The sequence below is a fragment of the Panthera pardus genome, unplaced genomic scaffold, assembly GCF_024362965.1.
Source record: "Panthera pardus isolate Hobbes unplaced genomic scaffold, ASM2436296v1 HiC_scaffold_8, whole genome shotgun sequence".
Classification (NCBI taxonomy): Eukaryota; Metazoa; Chordata; class Mammalia; order Carnivora; family Felidae; genus Panthera; species Panthera pardus.
Genome location: NW_026527013.1, coordinates 5,810,709 through 5,827,868, shown reverse-complemented (window position 1 = coordinate 5,827,868; position 17,160 = coordinate 5,810,709). Strand labels below are relative to the sequence as shown.

The 17,160-nt window shown below is 61.5% G+C and overlaps 3 protein-coding genes across 12 annotated transcripts in view; 2 read left to right on the top strand and 1 right to left on the bottom strand.

The window, feature by feature from the left end:
* The first annotated feature begins 1,674 nt into the window (after positions 1–1,674).
* On the top strand, positions 1,675–5,144 carry CCL25 (C-C motif chemokine ligand 25). Its single transcript, XM_019427933.2, has 5 exons — positions 1,675–1,805; positions 1,997–2,106; positions 4,031–4,148; positions 4,253–4,440; positions 4,718–5,144. The coding sequence occupies exons 2-5, from the start codon at positions 2,028–2,030 to the stop codon at positions 4,723–4,725; spliced, it is 393 nt and encodes a 130-aa protein (XP_019283478.2). The 5' UTR covers positions 1,675–1,805; positions 1,997–2,027; the 3' UTR covers positions 4,726–5,144.
* Positions 5,145–6,971: 1,827 nt separating this feature from the next.
* FBN3 (fibrillin 3) overlaps positions 6,972–17,160 on the bottom strand; it is a 61,790-nt gene continuing 51,601 nt past the window's right edge. The window contains exons 57-65 of one of the 2 annotated variants that reach the window (XM_053897363.1): positions 16,813–17,019; positions 15,863–15,988; positions 15,168–15,290; positions 14,893–15,009; positions 11,531–11,659; positions 11,322–11,441; positions 9,719–9,953; positions 9,019–9,169; positions 6,972–8,000 (exon numbers count right to left, since the gene is read on the bottom strand). In XM_053897363.1, coding sequence (XP_053753338.1) covers positions 7,662–8,000; positions 9,019–9,169; positions 9,719–9,953; positions 11,322–11,441; positions 11,531–11,659; positions 14,893–15,009; positions 15,168–15,290; positions 15,863–15,988; positions 16,813–17,019 — 1,547 coding nt within the window. In that variant the 3' untranslated portion in view covers positions 6,972–7,661. The other variant, XM_053897364.1, reaches the window with a different exon arrangement.
* The window catches only part of HNRNPM (heterogeneous nuclear ribonucleoprotein M), a 297,886-nt gene continuing 295,827 nt past the window's right edge, over positions 15,102–17,160 (top strand). For all 9 annotated transcript variants that reach the window (XM_053897385.1, XM_053897384.1, XM_053897380.1 and 6 more), the window contains exon 1: positions 15,102–15,107. The gene's annotated coding sequence lies outside the window, so the exon portion shown is untranslated. The remainder of the gene's footprint in view (positions 15,108–17,160) is intronic.

Here is a 17,160-nt window from a genome sequence, read left to right as displayed (position 1 = left end):
GTCCATGATCACGCAAATCCCTGCCTGCCCCGCGCCCAGGTTCCTCGGACACCCGCCCCCGGTGAAGGCTGCGGGTGGGACAAACCCCGAGGGGCGGGGAGGGGAAGTGGGCTCGGTTGCGGGGACCTCAGGCGAGTCTGGGTCACGCCACGTCTTGGCGGCTTCGGGCGACGGGACAGGCAGGTGCAGTGGGCCTGAGCAGACAGGCTGGCCGGGCCCACCACGCCGCGTCCCCACGCCCCCAGCCACGCGGAGCCGCGTCTCGTCCCGCCTGCACCACCCCCCCCCCCCCCCCCGCCCTACACCCAGAGCAAGAGGTCGAGGAACCGGAGTCGCGAGCGGGCCCTGGGGGCTGCCACAGCCACCTCCGCGGACCGCTAGGCGCTCGGCCTGGCCGCGCTGTCTCAGCTCCCTGAGCGGGGCGGGGCGGGGCTTGTAAGCCCCGCCCCCTAGCGTAAGCCACGCCTCCAAACCCTCAGGGTTCCGCCCCTGGGGGCTTGCGAAGGGTCCCCGCCAGGGGCTCCTAGTGGGGCGGGGAGATGAGAAGGGTACGGGTGTGGTAAATACCTGGAGTGTTCTATAGCTAAGGATGCGAGCAATAAAAAGTTAACAGTTCAAGCCAATCAGCTGTGAGGTCTCTGCAAAGCCCCGTTGCCCCTGCAACCGCCCACCCCCCACCCGTGGAGCCCCTGACCAGGCGAGCCACGCTGACCCAGGGAAAGAAAAATATGCCTTCTAGGTGGGTTTTGCTTTGCTTCCCGCCGGCGCGCGGCTACCTAGGGCTCCAGGCATTTCTTCCAAAACCAGAGCATTTCTTTGTTGTGGTGGATGTTAATAACATTTTCTCAAGGTAACAGTCGAGAAAATTCACATACCTTACACTGCACCCCATCGGAAGTGTAAGGTTCCGGGGACGCTTGGCTGGCTCAGTCAGTGGAGCGCGCGACTCGATCACGGGGCTGCGGATTCAAGCCCTACGCTGGGCGCAGAGATTGCTTAAAAATAAAATCTTAAAAACAACAACAAAAAAGTGCAAGTTTCCCTGCGTTCACAATATTCGCCAAGTTGCGCGTTCCCCGCCCCCCATTCTCCCTCCCCAGCCCATGGCAACTACTGATTTTACTTTCTGTTTCAATGGATTTGCCTGTTGGCAAAACCAGGGCATTTCTATGAAACTGTAAGGCCCCCCATCGTGGGGAAGGAGAGGAAAGTGGGGTGAAGTCAGGGCCCCGCCGGACAGGTGGCTTGGGAGCGGGGAGCAAGGCAGCCTGAGGCCCCTGTGCAGGAAGGCTGTGTCTGCCCCGGTGTGTGGCGGAAGAGGGAATGCTGGGAGGACAAAGGGCCCTTCGGGGAGAAAACAGGGGAGAACTGGATGGGGGAAGGAAGTGAAAGAGGGGGGGTGGTCCTAGGGCAGCCAGCCTTCAAGTGGCCTGGGCAGGCTGGGTCTGTCCATCTGTGTGGTTCTGCCTCCCACCACCAAGGGAGCCAACCCTTGTCCGTCTCACATCCAAGTAGTTGAGAAAGTCAGTGTTTCCTGCCAGCCCTCTGATGTAGGTCCTCTTGTCCCCAGGTGCCTACAATGTCCTGCAGGTGTATCTTGACTTTGGAGAAAGCAGCTAGAAAGATAAACCGGGGAGAAGCCTGGAGGCCCATCAGGGGAGGAGGTGGAAGGAGGGAGGGTGGTGGAGGGCAGGTGGCCTCAGGGTGGGGCCCCATCTATAAAATGCACAGCCTGCTGGCCTGGCAGGCAGAAAAGCTTGGATTCACCCCAGCAGGCACCAGCCCCTGGGATCCCTCGGACTTTGGTGAGTCCTTCCCCCAGTCTTGGCTGGGACCAGCCCGACAGCCGCCAGGCCCCCCAGCCCGACGTGTCCCTGGGCCGCCTGCCTCCCTTGCAGAGGGCCCTGGGGCCTGGCTGGAGATGGGAGTGTTCCCAGGGTCTGCTGCCGTCCGTTTGGGGTCCTCATCACCCCCACCTCTCCCATTATTCCTGCAGACACCTGGGGAGCAGGACCAGCCGGTGCACAATGAACTTGTGGCTACTGCTGTGCCTGGTGGTGGTGGCCAGCTTTGTGGGCATCTGGTGTCCTACTGTCCACGCTCAAGGTAACGTCGTGGGCCGTACCTACCCAGCCTCCTGGAGCCCTCCTCTCCCCATCCATCCTCCCTGCCCTCCCTCCCCCATTTGCTCCTCCCCTCCTCCAGAAGCTCCCCAACCCCCACCCGTTATGTCTCCACCACTGAATTCTGATGCACAACTCCCGCCCCAGTCATGCCGAAACTCCTGGCATGTGTTTGCGGCTCCCTGCGGGTGCAGGCCCCCCAGTCCCTCCTTCCAGAGCCCCTGTGATGCCTCCTCCGCCGTCCGTGACCCAAGGCCTCCCTGCCAGGACTCCAGTCAGCCCAGACACTGTGGGGGAGCAGCGTATGGCTCCCAGTGGTGGCATGGCCAGTTACTGCCGGGGACACGCTGCAGTGACATGACCCTGCAGAGCCCTGGAGACCAACGGGAGTGGGTCCCCTGTCCCAGCTCCACCCGCCTTGGGCTACCTGTGTTGCTACTCAGTCTTTATGAGCCTCGGTTTCCTCATCTGCAAAGTGGGGCCTCTGGATTCCTGCTGCACAGATAGGACATGAGACTCCAATGGGCTGGTAACTTGCAAAACTCTTGGCCCGGTGCCCGGCAACAACAATGACAACCATACTGTTATTCACGGGGGGTCCCTTCCCCCTTCTCCCTGCATCGGGCACCTGAGGATTTGGTGACCAAAGGCCAGTTCTGGGCATACAGTGTCCCCCAGGAGTCCCGCCACTGTTTCCTGCATCCCCATGGGCCCCGGGGGAAGCGGCTGAGCCCCAGCAGCTGGCTGAGCAGGGTCCCCGGCTTGGTCCAAACCCCAGAGCACCATCCCTACCCCCCACCCTGCCTGCCCCGCCTGCCCTCACTTGGTCTGAGAGGCCCTAGTCCTCTGCTTCCAGCAGACCTTAGCCTTTGCCCAAGATGGGGCTGGGCTTCATTCCCATTGTCATGCTATCAGAGGCCCATTCCAGAAGCCAGGCCCAGCCCGGGGCCCTTTGATCCTAGGGGCAGAGTGGCCCCCTGCCTGCCTGCTACCGCAGCCCAGGGTCCATCTGAAGCCACTGCCCCTCGCCCTCTGGGGCCAAGGTTTGGAGATGCAGGGCGGGCTCAAGCCGCCCGCTTCTCCCATCCTTCCCACTGCACTTTGCCAGACCTTGGGTGTGGCTCCTGGAGGTGGCGGGGTCAGCAGACAGATGGGTCCCGGAGGGCCTTGAAGGCCGCTGCACTGTCACATCACCTCCACCCGCCCACCCTCCCAGGCCCTGCTGGCACCCTCCTCCAAGACACCACCCCCAGGTCCCTGCCCTTCCCCTTCCCGGCACAGATCGACCTCTGGGGTGTCCCACCAGGCTGGGGGATCCCCGTGACAGCCCTGGGTCCAATTCCCCTCTGTGTTTGTCTACACGTCTGGCACCTTAGTAGGAACCCAAAATGCTTTTGTCAGGCAACGAGTAGACAAACAGAGACCTCCTGGTTTCCGGTCTGGTGACCGAGCGGTCACTCTGACGGGGACAGAAAGGAGGAGGCCCTGGAGACAGCCCTAGGTGGGGAACGGCCAGCCCGGAGCAGGAGCGGGGACATCAGGAGCAGCCGGCCAGCGCGTTCATTTTCGAAGGGCCTGGGCTGGGAGCCGCGTCCCCTGGCCCCTCCTGGGGGCGTCTGCGCTCCTCTGCCCCAGAGCCCTCGTGGAGGTCCTCATTCACTCCGATCCCTCATTCGTTTTGTGGTCCCGGCCCGTCCCAGCCCGGGACCGTGGACCCCTTCCAACTCGTGCCAGCGGTCCCCTTATCAGGGGACCAAAGGTGAGCCGGCTGCCTTCCTTATCATCTGGGCTGTCTCTCGGCCTCCGCGGGCCTCGGGAGGGTTGCGGCAGGTGTGTGTGTGGGCGCGAGTGCGTCGCTGCCCACGCGCAGGCGCACAGAGATGTGAGCCCGCGGGTCGCGGCCGCAGGTGTCTCGGAGGACTGTTGCCTAGCCTACCACCGGCTCGAGAGCCTGGACTTTCTGAAGCGCGCCCTGGGGTACCAGCGCCAGGAGGTGAGCGGCAGCTGCAACCTGCCGGCTGTGATGTGAGTGGGGCTGTGGGGCCTGGGAGGCGGGGCGGGGGGCGGGGCCCAGACGCGACTTTGCCCCCGGCTCGCACCGCAACCTGGGCACCCTCTCCCCCCGCCAGATTCTTCTTGCGGAAACACAGGATGGTGTGTGGCAACCCCCGGGACAAGAGGGTGAAGTACTGGACCGAATTCCTGGATGCGCGGAAGGCCAAGCATCACAGAAGCCGCCCGAGAACCCCGTCCGGGGTTAGCTGGCCCCCCAGAAGCAACAAGACGAAAACTGCCCTCCGGACCACAGCTCATCCGGGTGAGGACTCTGATCATGTGACCATCCCTCCGGGGCCCCCGTCACCACTGCTAAGGGATGAGGGCTCTCTAGAGCAGCACAGGCTGGGGGAGGGGACTCAACTCCGGGACCGAGGGGGCTGACCCTGTGGTCAGTCCTGCCGGTTCATTACCCTAACCCGGCTGCGGGGGGTTCGGCAAGTGCTGAGACGAAGTGTCAGGTGTGCGGGGTCCCCAGCTCCTACTCCAGTCCCCATCACCTGCTGACCTCTCCAATCCCTCCCCCCCCTACCCTGCAGATCCGTGAGCCCGAACACCTCCAGGATTAGCCAACACGAAGGTGGGCCGGACCTCGCCCCGCCACAACTGTCCCCTGAGGCTCCAGGTGCCCCAGCCTGTCATTCAGGCCAGACCTCAGCGCCTGGGCCTGAGCCGGCTCTTGGCTCTGTCCCGTCGCTCCTGCCACATCCTGCTCCTCAGGCAGCTGGAAGGAAAGAGCTGACCTTGCTTCAGGCCCCTTGCCTGCTCCAGGAACCAGAGTCAGCCGTAAGCAGCGGGTCTTCTGGTGGATCATCTGGATTTGTCACCCACCGCAGCCTCTTGCCACCCACCCTGGGCCACGCCTGCCTGTGTCCCTTTGGGTCCTTGCAAAGCTCCAGACCGTCCCGGGACGCTCCTCCCAGACTATGCTTTTCTATGATTTTTAAATAAACATTATTTAAAACATCCCCGGGGTGGGATGTCATTCCTGTCTCTGTCACATTTCATTATGGGGTGTGAGTTGCTATCCCAGCCTGTGTTGAATCCCACGTGAGGGGGCGCCTGGGTGGCGCAGTCGGTTAAGCGTCCGACTTCAGCCAGGTCACGATCTCGCGGTCCGTGAGTTCGAGCCCCGCGTCAGGCTCTGGGCTGATGGCTCAGAGCCCGGAGCCTGCTTCCGATTCTGTGTCTCCCTCTCTCTCTGCCCCTCCCCCGTTCATGCTCTGTCTCTCTCTGTCCAAAAATAAATAAACGTTGAAAAAAAAAAATTTGGGGGGCACCTGGGTGGCGCAGTCGGTTAAGCGTCCGACTTCAGCCAGGTCACGATCTCGCGGTCCGTGAGTTCGAGCCCCGCGTCAGGCTCTGGGCTGATGGCTCGGAGCCTGGAGCCTGTTTCCGATTCTGTGTCTCCCTCTCTCTCTGCCCCTCCCCCGTTCATGCTCTGTCTCTCTCTGTCCCAAAAATAAATAAAAAACGTTGAATCCCACGTGAATGCCACCCCGGGATCTGTGCTGAGCCCTCAAGCTGACGGCTCCGGGGGTGGGGGGCATGCTGGCTGCAGGCGAGGGTGTGAGTCCAGCTGGTGACCTTGAGCAAACCGCGCACTCTCTTGGCATCGCTTTCCTCGCCTGTAAAATGGGGGTCGCTGCGTTTGTTCCGCCCACACCCTTGGGCTGTAGCGAGCCTGGCGAATGCAAGGAGGAGCCCTCTGCAAGCTCTGACAGGGGTCCAGAAACACTCTCGATAAGTCAAGTGGCCCGGAACCCAGCCAAGAATAGAGCCCCGGAGCCAGGCACTAGACTCGAGCCATCCAGCTGTCCCATCCTCGGGCAGCCTCAGTTTCCACCACGAGAGAGAACATTCCAGGTGAAAACCCAGCGCTTCATCTCTAGAGGACAAGAGGCGGTTTGGGGCCAGGGGTCACACCGAGGCCCCGCTAGGCTATGCGGGCGACTCAGGCCAGTTCTACAAACCCTCTAAGCCTTGGTTCCTCCCGCTGTAAAATGGGTGATATCACGGCCTGCCTCGTACAAGCTAGCGGGGACCGAATGCACTACCACCGGGTGCCTGGCTGGCGCAGTCAGAGCGTGGGACTCCTGACCTCCGGGGTTGGGAGTTCCAGCCCCGCGCCGGGTGCAGAGATGACAATAAACAACCGACGCACGACCGTCTGCACACACACACACACACACACACACACCGACCGCATATCGACGGCCCCCTGGCATCCAGCGAGGCCATCAGATTAGGTATAGGTGCGGCTCACCCCGGGACCGGGCAGGATGCGAGCGGGGCAGGGTGACCTGCTACCTGCAACCTGGAGTGACCTTGGCCAAGCGGCCTGCCATCCGTAAGCCTGTTTTCCAATCTGTAAAACGGGGCCGAACACAACAGCTTCTATTCCACGGAGTTGCAAGGACAACCAAGCGGGTCGGTAACGGTCCTTAGAACGGTGCCGGGTACGCGGCACGCGGTCGGGGAGCGTGAGCTGCTAGAATCGGCCCCGGTGAAGCCACCCGGGCCCGCGGTGGTTGCCACCGGCAGCCTGGCTTTGTGCCACTCGCAGGTCTGAGGTTCGCAGAACCCGCCCGCAGCCTGGGTGCCGTGTCCCCCACCCCCAGCTGGAAGGCGGCCTTCGCCTGCGTCTCGGCTGCACGCTTTCCCCTCAGAGCCCCGGGTTGAAGCCCATCCTTCCAAAGCTCTGGGGCCTCCCGCTCCCTGACCTGTGAGCCCAGCCCGGCCCCCGCGGAGGGCAGCGTCTCGTTACTTCGAGAACATGCCAAAGAGGCCGGCTTAACCCAAAATAACTTTACTGTGGTCTCTGCTTTTGATATAAAAGCATCCTGGAACCCCGGCCCCACCCCACCGGGGGCCCGAGCGTGGCGGTGTCACCAACTCTGGCTGGGGCCCCACAGGCTCTTCGGCTCGGAGGGTCGAGCCCCAGGTGCACCCCCCAGCTGTCCGTTTCCATGTCCCATCGACCCCCGGGGGGTGAGCCGCGGTGCAGTGCAGAAGTGGAAGCCTGAGGCTGACCGGACTCAGCGAATCACAGGCCCTTCCGTGACCCTGGTTGTCGCAGAAGGAGGGTGCGTGCGCCAGCTTCCAGCTGTCTCCAGGGGAGACTGAGCGTTGGGGTCCCCCTGGGCAGAGGCTGGGTTCGCCTGAGGTCGCAGCACAGCATCTTACTCTTCCTGAGTTCTGGGGCTCCTCCCGGTCAGTGACCCCGTTGCCGGTGGGGTCGGTCCGTCCCAAGCTCTGGAGAGGAGGACGAACGGGGGGGCGCCGGGGCGCGCTGAGTCCAGGGCTTCACCAGGGACCCCGGGGGCTCCCTGCGGTGTGTGGTGAGCTCGGTGACATCAGTTTCCTCCAAATCCCGCCGAACGAGGCGAGGGCTGGGCAGGGCCCATCCAGTGAGTCCGGAGCGGGGGCTGCGGGAGGGGCCTGGGGTCTGCCAGGAGGTGGGGGGAGGGGGTGTCCTTCCAACTACAGCAGCCGTAGCTGCACCTTCAGCCGCAAGGCCCGGCCCCCTGGTCCCGGCTGCCCCTCCGGCCAGGTGCCCCAGGGCCCTGCCACGCTCAGCACCTCCAGCCGGTAGGTTCCAGGCCCGGGCCTCCGACGCCCCAGCTGCAGGGAGCTGAGGCCACGGAGGTGATGCATGCGGAAGAAACCTTGCTCATTGCCACGGGCGATGACATAACGGACCCGTCCCGCCAGGCTCTCCAGCGCTGGCTGCAGCTCCAGGATGTGCTCGGCCTGGCTCAGGCGCGAGAGGTTCAGGCCCAAGGTCAGTGGGGCCTCTGAGTCAAGGCTGGCCAGGCTCACCTGTGGAGAAAGACCAGGCAGAGGACGGTGAGAGGCGGGGAGCGTCGGAACGCAGTGGGTAGGGGACCAGGGGGTCACGGCCGAGAGATTTCAGCCAGTCTCTAAACCGGAGGACAACCTGGGGCACTCTCCGCCTTTGACCTCCATCTAGCCCTCCATCACAAGGCCCACCGTCAGCTTGGGCCACAGACAGAGGCGTGACGGCGGAGGCGGCTTCCCCAGGGGAACGCAAAGACGGGCAGATAGGCAGCCGCTTGTCCACACAACGCTGAAGCCGCCACAGCGGGAAACACAAGACCTGGCTGCACCAGAGAGGAGCTGCTTTCCGGTGCCGGGGTGGGGGTGGGGGTGGGGGTTGCTGCACTTCCTGCATCTGGGCTCTTTGAGAGCACCCTGTGTGCTGATGACAAACCCCTCTTTATGTGAACTGCTGTGAGCGCGCTCCTGGTCCTGGCAGCCGGACAGGGCCCTGAATAAGCCAGGGGCCTCAATGGCAGGCTAGCCCGGGCTTGGTGACGTAGCCAGTCCCACAGGAGGTTATCTGTGTTTTATTCTCCTTGGTGTTGGTTTCGCCTAATTTACATATTGAGGGGTGGTTCCGTTGTTGTGTTAAAGTGAAAGCTATTCCTGTTTCCCTGCCCCTGGGTTCTGGACACTTCCGCCCTTCCCCAGCGTGTTGCGCAGACACGTGCCCTTGCTGACACCTGCTGGCAGTCCGTGAGTATTGCAGGCAAAGCCATGGGGCCGCCCGGCCCTCCTCTGCCCAGATCCGCTGGCGCCCATCCCAGGAGCCCCGACAACCACTCCCCTCACTCTTACAGACACAGGGCCCTACCCCTGCGAGGCTTACAGAAAATATTTGTAACAGTGGGGTGACATATAGAGCCACTGTTTTTCCAGGAAAGGGGGGGAAGAAACAAGAGGGGAAAAGATTAGGCAAAGCAATGCACTCATATTTAGTTAATCTAATAGCGAGAGCCCCTCCGACCCAACTTTCCTATCCCTTCATTCTCCTGACCTGGTGGCCACCGTAGGCGCTGCGCCGTGGCCGGTCACGAGGCGGGAGGCCGTTGATCTTGCACTCATAGCAGGCTTCAGATGAAATCAGTTCTTCTTCTCCTGGCGTCTCCCGGGGCCCGGCACTGAAGCCCAGGCCAGAGACGCAGTGCCTGGGCCAGGACAAGGTGGCGGTAGGCCTTCAGGGGCAAGCTGGCGGGATCTCCCCAGCCAGCCCCTCCAGCCCCCACCCTGAGCCTCACTGCCCACGGGGGCAGGTGCTGGTGTGTAAATGTGTGGCTGTGCCTTTGCGTGTGCCCACACAAGGGATGTGCGCTTGTGTGCACGCATCCCTTGGCTGACCTGGGCCTAGGTGCGAACCTGCTCACACCCCAGGATGCTGATGTGTATGTGCACACGTGTGCACACTGAGATACGCGAATGCGGAGGGGTCCGCAGGCGTGCTGGCATCTGTGTGAGCCGTGTGCTCAAGTGTATTACAGAGAAGTGTGCATCTACCAGGTGGGTTCATCTGCCATGAAGGTAATTATGCCAGAATCGGGTGTGAGCTTGTGTGCACACCCATACGTGTGCTCAGGGCTCCGTGCACACGTGTGTAAAATGCATGTGAACACGGACCCACCTGTGTGTATGTGTGTGTGCGTGTGCGCGTGCTCTCGCAGGGTTTGGGAATCTGTGCCCGCCCTACGCAAGCCCCTCACCCTTGCCCAGCCCGGAAGTAGCCTTGGGGACAGCCGCACAGGAAGCCACCGGCAGTGTTCGCGCAGCCGTAGGTACAGGGGCCGCCCTGCGCGGCACACTCGTCTACGTCCTGGCAGTCCCCCGTGGCCTGGTCAAAGTCAAAGCCAGAGGGGCAGACGCAGCGGAAGCCACCCAGCGTGTTGTGGCAGGGGGCACTGCCGCAGGCCGCAGGCGACAGCACGCACTCGTTTTTGTCTGTGAGTGGGGAGAGGAAACGCGGGGGGCAGGGGGTGGCCTCTGCACCCCCAGGCCCCCCCGCCCACAGCCCTCCTGATCTCCACCCACTAAGTCCGGCTCCTCCTCCAGAGCCCAGGGTCAAAGTCAACGTCCATCAGGCTCCCCATCAGCCCCGGGACTAGGTCTGCCCCAGCCCTGTAGTTCTCCTTCCAAGCATTTCTTGGAACTTCCCAGAAATCCTAAATGGTGGCATGATCTCGAACGAGGTTTCTTCCCTGGCACTACTGACATCTGGGACCGAGCCATTCTCTGTTGTGGGGGCTGTCCTGTGTACCCCACGACATTAAGCAGCATCCCTGGCCCCCACCCACTAGATGCCGGGAGCTCCCACCTCCCAGGTGTGACGAGCAAAATGTATCCCAGATGCTTCAAAACGTCTCCGAGGGGGCGAAATGATTCCCAGTTGAGAACCATGAGCCTAACTCATCCCTGTCCCCACCACTAACTAGACAAGAGTCTGCTACTTGGCCCACTTCTGTATCCACAGGGCCTGACGCAAGACAGACCCCGGACAGCCCACTGCAGAAGGAGTGAGCAAATGAGAAAGCAGAGGGGGAAGCAGGCTGAGAAGGAGAACCGGCAGCAGAGGCGAAGGGGTGTGTGTGTGTGTGTGTGTGTGTGTGTGTGTGTGTGTGGTCCCCAGGGGCCGAACGCCACACAGCAGGGGAAAGATGGAAACTTAGCTGAGGACCCACCATCAGGGGAGGAGGAGGAACCAGAGAGAAGGCAACGTCAATCAGAGAGGCTGAGGGAGGAGAGCGTCTGGGAGGGGCAGGCAGCAGTGCCCAGAGCAGCGGAGGTGGAGGCGCCTGGAGAGAGTGGGCCCAAGGGTAGAGGGCGAAAGCCAGACTGTCCGGAAGGCGCAAACGGAGGCGGTAAGGACGAGGCTGTCGTTAGGAGGGCTTGGAGCACAAAGAGAAGTATGCGATGGAGGAGGCTGGGGCACAGGCTAGTCCCCCAAACTGAGGGCCTCCGGAGCAGCTAAGGCACAGATACAGCACACGCTCCCATCTGCTACTGCCACACCCATGGCAGGCATCACCAATCAATCGCAGAACTCTTTCCTAGTGTTCACAGGTGCTGACTCAGAATCCTTCTCAGCTGGGCCCTCCAGGCCACCACTCCCAAGGAAATGGGCTTGAACCTGGCCGTGCTTTATCTGCAGCCCCCTGACTCCCCAGTCTCCCCAGCAGTGGGGACCTCACTACCTCCTGGGCCGGCCCAGAAGCACTTTAGGTCATCATGCTTTATCCCAACATCCCGGGTGGGGGCGGTTCCTAGTTGCCTGCTCCCAACAGATTCTGATGGGGGGCGTTTGACACTCACCCACACACTGGCTCCACTGGGAGTGCGGGGTGAAGCCCTGGGGGCAGCCACAGCGGTAGCCCCCCAGCTCGTTCTGACAGCCGTGCCGACAGCGATGGGGCCCGTCACATTCATCCACGTCTGCGAGACAGAGATCGGGTGGCAGGGCTCTCCCGGTGGCCCTGGGGACCACAGCCCAGGCCCAGAGCCCACCCAAAGCCCAGCTCTACCTTCGCAGCCATGGCCTGAGCTGTCCAGGGTGAAGCCTCGGTGGCACTCACAGCTGAAGCTGCCCGGGGTGTTGAGGCAGTGCCCCCGGGTGCCACACGGGCCAGGCTGGGCCAAGCACTCGTCGTTGTCTGCAGAGGACGGGGAACGGGCAGGACAGCCTAGCGGTTAGGGGATTCACGGCCAGCACCACAATGCTGGGCCTACCCAGCTCCCGGGCAAGTCACTGGCCCTCTCCGTGCCTCAGTCTCCCCTTCTGTGAAATGAGCTCCGTAGCGGCTCCCACATCACAGAACTGCCTTGAACGTTTGAGATGAAGCACGTATACGACTTCCTTTGAATCTTGTCTGCGGCACCTCAAAGCTGTGTGGCCCGGGGTGGCTGACTTACCCCCTGTGGGCCTGTCTCCCCAGCTGTAGCACAGAGATGGTAACACCTCCCTCACCGCAGTTTTGGGAGATTAATCCAGTCACACACAGGGCTCGGGACAGTGCTCAGCACGGGACTCAAAGAGGAACAAAACCCCCTTTCCTGGGGGTAACAGTGCACTCTGTCGTCGTGGACACCGGACCATCATGACATGTCAGCCTGGATTATGGACTGAAAGTGGCTGTCCCCCCTCCACTCCAGATTCATATGTTGAAGCCCTAACCCCACAGAGTGATGGTGTTCACAGGTGGGGCCTCCGGCAGGGGCTTCAGTTTAGATGAGGCCGTGAGGGTGGGGTCCCGAGGATGGGGTTAGCGCCCTCGTAAGAAGAGACCAGAGAGCTTGCTCTCTCCCTGCCATGGGAGCACACCACGAGAAGGCAGCCATCTGCCAGCCGGAGGAGAGCCCTTACCAGAAACCGACCAGGCCGGCACCCTGGCCTTGGACTTCCAGTCTCCAGAACCGCGTGCAACAAGTGTCTGTCGTTCAAGCTGCCCAGTCTGTGGTGTTTTGTGCCAGCAGTGCGAGCAGAGACGGGCTGGTTACCAGACAATGTGGCTACCGTGCTAATGGCCCATGCTGGGAGTTTAGGGAGTGAACAGTGCATCTCCAGGGTGGGGCGGGGGGAACCCTCGTTTTGGCTCCCTAGGGTATGAAGATTGACACCAGACGCCTCCCTTTGGGGACCTGGGATCTCTCTTGGGTATGAGAGACGCTGGGGACCTGGGCTCCTCAGCCAGAGTGGCTCCTGTATCTGCTGCTGGTGTCATCCGTCATGCCTGAGCCGTCCTTTGAGGGGCCACAGAGACTAGCCCTGGATTCCTGCCAGGATTTCACCAGAGAGAGGCCTCTGGCACGACTATGGTCTCTTTCCCTTGCATCCACAAAGCAGGCCAAGGGTCAGGGGGGCATACTGTGGTCATGTAAGTTTGATCTTCTAGTTTAATCATAAGCAAACAGAGGCCCTGAGACCCAAATCTGGCCCACTGCCTGCTTATCGTAAACAAATTTTACTGGCACACAGTTATGCCCATTCATTTATGACATGTTGTCTATGACTGCTTTTAGCCTACAATGGCAAGGCTATTTTTTTTTATGTTTATTTATTTATTTATTTTTGAGAGAGAGAGAGAGAGAGAGAGAGAGAGTGCAAGTTGGGGAGGGGCAGAGGGAGAGAGGGAGAGGGAGAGGGAGAGGGAGGGAGAGAGAGAGAGAGAGAGAGAGAGAGAGAGAGAGAATCTGAAGCAGGCTCCAGGCTCTGAGCTGTCAGCACAGAGCCTGACCCAGGGTTCGAACTCACGAATCGTGAGATCATGATCTGTGCCAAAGTCAGTTGCTTAACTGACTGAGCCACCCAGGCGCCCCAACCGTAGAGCCTTTTACAGAAAAAATTTGCAGACCCTTGATCTAGTTAGCCTCAGACCACCCACCAGGAGTATAGGCTATACAGATGTGAATCGTGAATGATCTGGAGCCCTCGATCCCTGGTAACTACGCAGTGGGGAGCCTGGCTGAGAACGTCAACTCTGTTCCAGAGAGAAGTCCCACGGGAGCTTGCTGGGTGTCTGCACTGGCACACGGGCCCGCATGTGTACGTGCAAACAGCTACAAACTCATACAGATGCCACATTAAACGTGCTCATCTTAGGAAGCAGGGAAGATAACTTGAATGTGCAGAAAAAGAGAAACGTAGCTTGTTTCAAGGCTTGGTAGGCTCTTCCCCGGACGGGCACGTGACTCCCTCCTTCACCTCCGTCAGCTCTTTGTACAAAAGTCCCTTTGGATGTGGCTTCTCCTGATCCCTAGTGGAAAACTTGCAGCCTTCCTGATCTCCTTACTCGGCTTCACTTTATCTTTCTCTCATGCCATGCATCACTTTCCAACAGGCTATGGTGTTAGCTTACTGTTTGTTTGTTTTTAAATTTTTTTAAATGTTTGTTTTTTTAGAGACAGAGAAAAACAGAGCAGGAGCAGGGGAGGGGCAGAGAGAGAGAAGACACAGAATCCGAAGCAGGCTCCAGGCTCTGAGCTGTCGGCACAGAGCCCGACGCGGAGCTCGAACCCATGAACCTCGAGATCATGACCTGAGCCGATGTCGGACATTTAACTGACTGAGCCACCGAGGCGCCCCTTTGCTGTTTGTGTCTGTTTGGAGTCCCTATTAGCAGGGACAGTCCGTGGCGGCAGCAAGCTTGCCTCCTGTGTTCATTGCTGCACCTTCAGGGTTTAGAACAGGGCGAGGCAAACGGCTCCTGTAGAGGGACAGCTAGGAGGTATGTGTGACTTTGTGGCAACGACTTGGCTCTGACTCCGTTATTTTAGCGCAAAAGCGACTACAGACCCTATGCAAATGAATGGGCGTGGCTGTGTGCCGACCAAACTTTGTTAACAGAAGCAAGTAGGGGGCTGGGCAGGCCTGACCTGAGGGTTGGAGTCCAAAGACCTCCGGGCCAGAGCACAGCCTGGTCCACCGTAGGTCTCAGTAGGTGTGGGCTGAGTGGACTAGTGGGAGCCTGAATGGGGCCACCCATGGCTGGGCTTGGCCCCCAGGGGAGGTCTGGTTCTCCCAGGCCACGAGACACTAAAAAGCCATGGGAGTGACAGTTGCCCCTGCAACTCTGGCTTCTGAACCAACTTCCGCTCTGGACCCCGTGAGACCGTAGGAGAGAGACCCATCAGGGACCGGTCAGGGGCAAAGGTGAGTGTCCTGGGCTGAGGTCAGAGGGACTCCTCCTCCCAGGTCCCTAGGGCAAGGAAGGAGACCAAAGTCCTAGGCATTGGCAGGATGTGGGCACCAACAGAGCAGGGGCTTTGTTCTGACCCCCTCTGTGTCCCCGCCGTCTGGCACACACGTGGGGCTTGCTGCTTATTTGGAGAACAAGTGAGCGAAGGCCAGCGTCACGTGCCAGGGGCTGGGAGGGGTGAGAGGACTCACCGAGGCAGGCCTGGTGGTGCTGGGTGAAGCCGGGGGGACAGTGGCAGGTGAAGGAGCCGACGGTGTTGATACAGAAGAACTGGCAGTTGTGGTTCCTGGAGGAGCACTCGTCCAGGTCTGCAGAACAGACGTCCCCGCGGGCTCAGGGCAGGGCCCCCCCGGGGCCGGGGGCTTCCCAGGGGAAAGACCCGGGGGCGAGCGGCCGGGGATGTGCCCGGGCATCCCCGGGGGGTCGGGGACGAAGCCCCACAGGGCCTGGGGGGGGGGAACATCACCTCTGCAGGTCCTGCCGTCCTTCTCCAGCAGGTAGCCTCGGGGGCAGGTGCACCGGAAGCTGCCCTCGGTGTTTTTGCAGAGGAAGGTACACGGCGTGGGCGCCTGGCCACACTCATCGACGTCTAGAGGGTTGGTAGCATGTGGGGTAGGGGGGGGTTGGTGTCAGACAGATGTCCTCCCCAGGGGGGTCAGGGGCTGGGGTCTCCACTCAGGTCCTGCTGAGGCCTCCTTCCCAGGCCCGAACCAATCAGAATCTATGGGCTTATACAAGGAATGGACACTTTTTCTGTAAAAAGCCAGAGATTAAACATGTTTGCCCTTGCAGGCCACATGGTTCTTGTTCCAACTACTCAGCTCTGCCTCTGTGGCAGGAGAGCAGCCACAGAGGGAGAGGAAACCAAATAGCTATGGCTGCCAATAAAACTTTATTAACAAAAACAAGCAAAGGGCCGGACTAGGCCCTTGAGCTGGAGGGAGTTTGCTGACCCCTGACTTCGATGAACACCCGCTACACGACGAAACCGAAAATCTTGGGATGCACAAAGTAACAGGAGGAAAGCTGCCCAAATGAGGTCGGGGCTGGGGGCGGGACTGGGGATGCTCTGCTTCCCGGGTTCGGCCGGAAGCGCAGGCCAGGTGCTGTGCAGAGGGAGCGGGGCCGGGCCAGGCCAGGGGATGGGGGCGGGAGGCTCACCCAGGCAGGCTGTGGCAGCAGCGTCCGGCGCGTACCCAGCCTGGCAGCGACAGCGGAAGGAGCCGAGGCTGTTGATGCACTCGCCGTGAGGGCAGAGGTCAGCGAGCATGTGGCACTCGTCCACATCTGGGGACAAGAAGGGCTCAGCTGCGCTGGCTGCCTCGGGTCCCTGGGGCACACCTCCACCCTTCTGGCCGGCAGCCCTCTCCCCCGGGCGAGGCCAGCCTCTACTTGCCCCGCCTGACCCCAGGGACCCCTCCCCGAGGCTGTGAGTCCCGCCCCGGACTCACTAATGCAGCTCCTTTCACTAGACCCAGAGAGCACCTGGCGCGGGGGGGGGGGGGGTGGGGGGGGGGGGACACGCCCTCCCGCAGCCTCACTGCAACACCTCAGGGCACACGCACACAAATGCGGAAGCACAGGCAGAGGTACACACACACTGCACGCCAGTCACAGGCCGACACTCCTGCAGAATCACAGGGACACACGTTCTGCGGCTCCTCTGTCTCCCCCCCCACCAGACACACCCTCGTCAGACCTGGGGGTCACCGCTGCTCGCTTGGGGCGACCTGTCCCACCCTCGCTGACACACTGGATGAGACACACTCGTGCACGCAGTCACTCACACTCGCTCGCACACCTACCCACCCTCGTGGAACTCGCTGGAATCCAAAGCACACGGACCCACCTTCCGGCACATGCTCCTCATGCGGCCGGCACGCACAACACACACACCAGTGAATGCACACCGGTCCACACCCTTTTTCACACACTCCCCGACGAGCCCGCAGAGAACAAAGAACACACACACATCGGCTCACACACTTGTTCACCCTCTCGCCCAAGTTCACGCACGCGCACACCAACGAACGGGGTCCGGTTCGCACTGGCTCGCACACTCTAGCCCCCTCTGGGACACAGACACGACAGAGAACAAACGCCCGACCCACCTTGGCCTTCAGCGGTGTAGCCTGAGCCGTGGGGGCACAGGGTCCCGTGGGCAGAGGTGCCAGGCAGGGGACAGAGCTCGCAGCGGGGCCCCCAGCCCCGGCCGCCCCCACAGCAGCACTGGGCCCTAGTGACGGCCTCACCGCTGCTCGAGCGAGCCTGGCACGTGGCCTGCAGCACCTCGGAGAAGCAGGGCCCCCGCCGGACGTCTGCAGAGAACGGGGCGGGCGGGTGGGTGGGAGGCACCTGCCGTCCAGGGCCCCCTTCCCCCTGGGGTCCGGCGGCACCGAGAGTCTAGCAAGGGCTCCCAGGTGCCTCCGACACAGCTGTGCGTGGGCGCGGGGCGCAAT

Bases quoted from the DNA above. Each gene is read 5' to 3' on its own strand.
- CCL25 (XM_019427933.2), top strand. From the start codon at position 2,028: ATGAACTTGTGGCTACTGCTGTGCCTGGTGGTGGTGGCCAGCTTTGTG. The intron at 2,107-4,030 runs GTAACGTCGTGG...TCGCGGCCGCAG, and splicing joins TCCTACTGTCCACGCTCAAG to GTGTCTCGGAGGACTGTTGC. The intron at 4,149-4,252 runs GTGAGTGGGGCT...TCCCCCCGCCAG, and splicing joins TGCAACCTGCCGGCTGTGAT to ATTCTTCTTGCGGAAACACA.